The 6,294-nt window shown below is 63.9% G+C and overlaps 1 protein-coding gene across 2 annotated transcripts; it reads right to left on the reverse strand.

The window, feature by feature from the left end:
• Positions 1-6,006, reverse strand: FSCN2 (fascin actin-bundling protein 2, retinal). Of its 2 annotated transcripts, none has more exons than XM_032797220.2 (5): positions 5,184-6,006; positions 1,377-1,533; positions 841-962; positions 365-532; positions 1-282 (listed from the first exon to the last, which is right to left on the reverse strand). In XM_032797220.2, exons 1-5 carry the CDS (start codon positions 6,004-6,006, stop codon positions 77-79), a joined length of 1,476 nt encoding a protein of 491 aa, XP_032653111.1. In that variant the 3' UTR covers positions 1-76. The 2 variants fall into 2 exon arrangements, with proteins under 2 accessions (XP_032653111.1, XP_032653110.1); XM_032797219.2 differs by having other exon boundaries at positions 365-622.
• Positions 6,007-6,294: the final 288 nt, after the last annotated feature.

Consider the following 6,294-nt stretch of genomic DNA (forward strand, 5'->3'; position numbering starts at 1 on the left):
AGCAAGGGTCGCTGGGCGTGTGCCAGGCAGCTGGCACGGGCCCTAGGGGTCTATGCATTAGGGGCAGGGGGCGGGCTCAGTACTCCCAGAGCGTGGCGCGGGGCAGGGAGTCGGCGTCGGCGCGCAGGGTGCCGGCCGGGTCCCCCCGCAGGTATTTCCCATTCTTCCCCCGGATGGCCACACGCCCGCGCTCCCGGAACTCGAAGAAGAAATCCTCGGATATCTCCCCATCGCTGCAGATGGCACCGCTGCTGGCGACGTACCAGAACTTGCCGCCGAGGCCTGGGGAGAGAGCGGAGGGGGCGGGTGAGGGCAGGACCCTGCCAGGCCACGCCAGCCCCCCCCCGCCCGGCCCGGCACTCACCCCGTATGTGATAGGCCCCGTCGCTGAAGAGCAGCTGGAAGACGTCGTAGGTGGCCCGGTTGGCATCCAGCAGGTTGGAGCCGCGGTGGTAGCAGACGAAGCCGTGGTCGCCCCGCAGCACCAGGATGGGCCGGTTAATCAGCTTGAGGACGAACTCCTCGTCTTCCCCTGGGGAGCGTGGCAGGGCTGTGGGCAGCGGGTCGTGGGGCAACCCTGCCCAATGGGGCCACAGCCACCCCTTCTGCCGGGGCCTGGGCACTAAGCACTCCCTGCTCTCCCAAGTAGCCCTGCCCCTTGACAGCCAGGGGGACATCACCCTCCGTTGGGGGTGCAGTAGCTGGAGCTCGCTGGCACAGGGTGGGCGTCGCAGCTGCACACCTCTCTCACCCACCGCCCCCCAGCAACGCTGCCCTCGGCCTGGCCCAGTAGGCGCTGAGCCCCGGGCTCCTGCATCCCCTGGCTGCAGCAGGACTTACCAACAGAGTCGCTAACCGCGGCCAGCTGCCCGTTCTTCTTGGCGCAGATGTACTTGCCGTTGCCGGCCTTGAGGGCCACCCGCCGGCCACGCCACTCCATGTCGAACATGCTGTTGGCGGCCCTGGGGGAGCGCGCAAGACAGCCCGAGTCAGAGACAGGCTCTGGAAGGGGCAGCTTGGGCAGGGCAGGGGGCACCTGCAGCAGCTGATCTCCTTGGTGCTCAACGCCTGGCAAGCCCAGCAGACTGGCCCAGGCAGGTACCTGCCGGGAGGTGCCTGCACCTGCCCCCAGCACAGTGCTCCAGCAGCCAGCGACCCCAGTGAGTTTTACAGCCTGGTCACAGCTCCCATGATGCGTACTCAGCCCCTAGGGCTGGCCCCAGACCTGATTTGCCCTTTGTCCTGCTGGTGCCCCTGCCCCCTGGTGCCCTCGCTCCTGGCACAAGAGCCTTGCTGTGGCTCCAGGGCTGGCCAGCTGAGTGCTGCAGGCGGGCCGAGCGTGCCCGGGGAGCGAGCAGGATGGCGCACATACTCACACGCTGGTGGCAGTGACCTGGATGCCCCCGTGGGACACCAGGGTCCAGGAGCTGCCCGCTTTGGAATGGAAGATGGACTTCTTGGTCTCTCTGTCAATTTGCATCTGGAAAGTCTCATGAGTCATCTCCTCGTCCTGGTTGGCTGAGACGTTGACACCTGCAGGGAATGAGGAGGCCGCAGGGCATGGGGCAAGGTTGGGGTCAGGACTGAGGGACACTGGCAGAGCTGGGGAGAGGCAGAGCCCAGGGCTGGGCTAGCAGGAGCTGCGGTTAGGATTAATAAAGAACAAGGATGCGGCTTTATGGCCCATCCCCTGCTCATGTGGATGCACAGCCCTGTCTCCCCCGGGTCTCACTGGCATTGTGTAGCTGCTCAGGCCGGAGGGGCACTGGGGAGCCCCCCAGCATCCCTGCATGGCACCTGCCAGGAGCCAGCGTTGCCAGCCCCTGCTGTCAGGGCGTGCACCCAGGTGAGCAGAGCATGGCTGAATGCTCGGGTCACGGAGCCCTAATTCCCTGTGTCACAGCCCTGGCCACGCCCCGCTCACCCCGCTTTCCACTGGGTGAGCAGCTGAGCTGCGGGTGCCCCCCACCCAGCAAATCCTCCCAAACAATCGGCACTAATTGGGCTCGTTAACCTGATTGCTGCTGTTTCCATCTGCTTAGCAATTGAGAACCACAACCCCGCTATTTATAACTCAGCCCTCAGCATCACCCGCACATAAGCTGCTTGGGCCCTGCGCAGCAGCACTGTTAGCTCGTTGGCTGCATGGGGCAGCCGCACTGCCCCAAACCTGGGTGCTCCACGGGGTGCCCATCAGCCCCCCTGCCTGTGCCCAAAAGAGCCACCACTCAGCCTGCAGCCAGGGGGTTGTGGGCCCTGCCCCCAGGAGGTGTTTCAGTTTGTAGGGGGCACAGGGTGTGCTGGCAATGGCTGGCTGCTGCACTCCAGGAGACTGCTGGGTCTCCCCCCACCAGTGTCCTGAATTTGGTGGGTCTCCCTCCACCACCACCTTTTCGTCCCACGCACGTCACTGCCAGGCCGTGCAGCATGGCTGGCAGGATGGGCTCAGGGAGACCCATGGTCTCTCACCCACCCCCATGTGTACACATGCACACAGACCCCCTACACACACACCCCCAGACCCAGGCTCACACACACACATGCACACAGATATCCCATGTGTACACACACCCGTGTGCACACACCCGTGTGCACGCACACATAGATTCTGACACCCCCAGATCCACACAAAGACTCTCTCACACAGACTCACGTGTACACACACCACACACCCTCAGACTCCTGCTCTCACACACACCCTTGCAGCACTCCCCCCCACCCCATGGTGCGCAGGCCGGGTTGTGGGGCCAGGTTACTATGGCAATGGAGCAGCGAGCAAGCGCCACCTGCATGCGCCCCTTGGCGGAGGGAGCGTCGCCCGCTGCCACCTGTTCCCCGTCGGGCCCATATGGCCCAGGCTGACTCACCGGGCAGGGAGAGGAGGCGGCTCGGTGCAAAGGGAGGCAGGTGCTGGGCAGTCCCTGCCCCTCTGGGTCTCCTCTGCTGTCAGGGAGGGTGGGGCAGGAGGGGCAGCCCCCCAATTGGGCATGGCCTCCCTGGCCCCCAGGGCCGCTGTGGGGGGATCAGGCCTTGGTTCGGAGACCAGGGGCCTGTCCCATGTTGCCCCCCCTCCCCCAAGCTCCCTTGAAATCCGCCAGGGCTGGACCTGAGCCATGACTGCCATGGGGGAGCCAGCCCATGTCCCAGATACACCTGCTTTGACCCCCCATGCCCACTAAACAGCGGGAACCTCCGCACCATCCTTCACCTCCATGGGCCACACTGCTCCAAGGGAGGCCCCGCTGTCCCCCGGCAGGGGAAGTGGGGGCAACACCCAGCTCCACGGCACCCTGGTGCACGTTCTCCAGCTCCACGACATGTGAGCTTCACCCCAACACTCAGCTGGGCCCGGGGGGCGCTGGCTGCTCCTGGGATGGACACTGTCAGCTGTCGTGACTGGTCAAAGTGTATGTGGAAATCTGCTCTCTGGTGGGCTTTTCTCACTCCCACGCAGAGCCTGCTTTGTTAGTGTGGGGTTGCACACTAGCCTGGGGCCTATGCACCCCCGTTTGTTAGTGTGGGGTTGCACACTAGCCTGGGGCCTATGCACCGCTGTTTGTTAGTGTGGGGTTGCACACTAGCACTGGGCTGTGCACCCGTTTGTTAGTGTGGGGTTGCACACTAGCACTGGGCTGTGCACCCCCGTTTGTTCGTGTGGGGTTGCACACTAGCACTGGGCTGTGCACCCCCGTTTGTTCGTGTGGGCTTGCACACTAGCCTGGGGCCTATGCACCCCTGTTTGTTAGTGTGGGGTTGCACACTAGCTCTGGGCTGTGCACCCCCGTTTGTTAGTGTGGGGTTGCACACTAGCCTGGGGCCTATGCACCCCCATTTGTTAGTGTAGGGTTGCACACTAGCCTGGCAGGACGGAGGCAAAAGGCCTGCAGTCGCCTCCAGCCAGCACTAACTTGGGTGAGTGCAACGCACGTTGACATGGGGCAGCCGGCAACCCAGGGCTGGGCAGCGGGCACTGCTTGCTGCAGCTCCTGGAAGAGAAGGAACCAGCTTGGGGGCCACCTTTGATAGCCTTTCGGCTTGCCAGGGCTGGGCTCTGGGAAGGCCCGCAGGGGCTCAGCATGCAGGGAGCTGCTGTGCAGAGAGAAAAGTCTCCCGCTTCGCCAAAGACGCTGCCCCCGAAATGCCTGTCGCTGGTCCCAGGCCCTGGAGTAACAACAGCAGCTGCAGCAGTGAGGATTGCAGGCATGGGGCTGCAGTGCATGGAAAGTGATTGTCAGTAGGACCCTCCTCTGTTCCCCTGGAAACACAGTCTGCACCTGGCCAGGTGCATTGGGCCTGGCTCTGGTGCCTGATCGCAAACAGGGCTGGAGAAGGACTATGAGCTGACGTAGGCTCCCGGACAGCAGGCTGCTGATTAAGATGGGTCACTGCCTCTGGGTCTGCTCCGCGGGCCGTGCCACGGATGGGGGGATTATTAGCTACCAGGATATCAGGCAAAAGAACCCGCTGGGCTGTTGCTGCGTGGGAGGAAAGAACACCACATTCCCTGGGGCTGATGGGCTGCAGGTGCAGCAGGGAGCTGGCTGGTCACTACCTGGTGGCCCAGGGATGTGGTTTATTGAAGAACCGACTGGTGTTGCCCACCCCACTGTGCAGCGTGGGTGCCAGCCAGAGGGGCTGCTCGTGACCAGGGAGACAGCAGGAGAGCCCCTCTCAGCAAAGCCAGCTCGGGTGCCAATGCCACTAAGGAGCGCAGCTGGAGAAAGGGTGAGTGTCAGCCCCCGCCCCCCGCCAGCCAGGCCCACAGCAGGGCCACCTGGGAATCTGACCCCGGGGGGGCTGGGCCCGAGCATAGGCTGACAGTGTGAGTGGGGCGTGCCCCCACTCCAGACAGAGAGCGAGCCCAGGAAGGAGTGGGGAGTGCACTTGAAATGCCACAGCAAAAGAGGGGGAGAGGAGCCAGGAGAGCCTTGACCAGGCAGCCCCGGACCCGCACGAGCCCAGAGGGCCCGCCCCGGAGCCCCTGGCAGGTCCCTCCAAGCTGGCTTGGCTGATGAGCCATTGCAACAGGCAGGGTGGCACCCAGGAAACACCGGTTCTAGGTGCTGAAGTGTATGGAGGCAGGACACCCTCCCGCCCCATAGATCATAGGCACAGACTCCGCTGGCATCTCTAGAGGGGAGCTGCCCATGGGGAGGGAAGGGGGCAAAGGGGGGAGTACTTACCTTGCCGGATGGAGACGTATCGGCCGTTGGACGCCAGGAAAACCACTTGCGGGTGGCTCTCCTCCAAATCAAAGAGTTCGTCCTTGCCCGACTTGGAGCTCCTCCCAGCCTTCAGGGTGCCCGTGGGCCCCATGGGCGCCAGGTACTTCCCGTCGCAGTCCTTGAAAGCCAGCTTCCCTGCCTTGAACTCCAAGGTGTAGCCGGTGCGTGGGCTGGGCTCCGGCACCAGGGCGCCGTCGTTCTGCAGGTAGCGGTTGTCGCAGGCCCGCAGGCAGTACCGCTGGTTCTGGAAGGTGAGGGTGATGAGCGCATCCACGCCCCAGGGGATATTGCTGTCGGTGGAGATCTCGTCCTCCAGGGCGCTCAGGTGCGCGTACCGCCTCCGACTGATGCTCAGCAGGTTGGCCTGCGGGTGGATGGCTAGGTGGACGGTCCACAGCTCGGCCTCAGTGACAGCCTGGGCGAAGCAGGACAGCCTGTCTTCCAAGCCCCCGAAGAAGCGCTTGTAGGGCTGAGACTGCAGTGCCCAGCGCCCATCCGACTGGGTGACAATAGCGAAGCGCCCATCTCTGCCCGGCTTCTCGGCTTCACACGACACCTTCCCGTCCTTGTCAGCAGCCAGGTACCTGCCCAGGTGGCTTCTCAGGAAGACCACGGAGCTGTCGGCCTCATCCTGCTCCAGGGTCCATATCTGCTTCCTCTTCAGGCTGGGCGCCGAGGCGTTGACCTTGTAGCCAAAGCTCTCGGCCGTCAGGTAGCGGTTCTGGCAGTTGATCAGGCCAAACTGGATCTTCAGGACCTGGTGGATACCGTTGGTTGGCATCTTCTGTCTGTTCCCAGGGAGTGAGGCGTGAGCCAAGGTTCTCCCAGCCCTACTGAGGACACTGGTGGGTGCGTGCTCGCACACTCACTCCCACGCGCAGCTGGCCCCAGGCAGACCTGGATTAGAACCAAGTGCCTCAGTCCAAGCCACACTGACGTGCTGGTGCCCCAGTTCCTTGTCCCTCTCCGCCGGGTGCAGCTTCGCTTGCCTTCATCTAACCTGCAGCCCGGAATGCCAACCTCGTCTGGGTGTCTGGCCCCACAGCCAGCAGCACCAGCACCCCCTGCG

Source organism: Chelonoidis abingdonii, chromosome 13 (genome assembly GCF_003597395.2).
Source record: "Chelonoidis abingdonii isolate Lonesome George chromosome 13, CheloAbing_2.0, whole genome shotgun sequence".
NCBI lineage: Eukaryota > Metazoa > Chordata > Testudines > Testudinidae > Chelonoidis > Chelonoidis abingdonii.

Excerpts from the sequence above, each read along its gene's own strand:
- FSCN2 (XM_032797219.2), bottom strand. The coding sequence starts at position 6,006 with ATGCCAACCAACGGTATCCACCAGGTCCTGAAGATCCAGTTTGGCCTG. Across the intron at positions 1,534-5,183 it reads ATACGTCTCCATCCGGCAAG|GTGTCAACGTCTCAGCCAAC; the intron begins GTAAGTACTCCC and ends CATTCCCTGCAG. Across the intron at positions 283-364 it reads CGGGGCCTATCACATACGGG|GCCTCGGCGGCAAGTTCTGG; the intron begins GTGAGTGCCGGG and ends CTCTCTCCCCAG.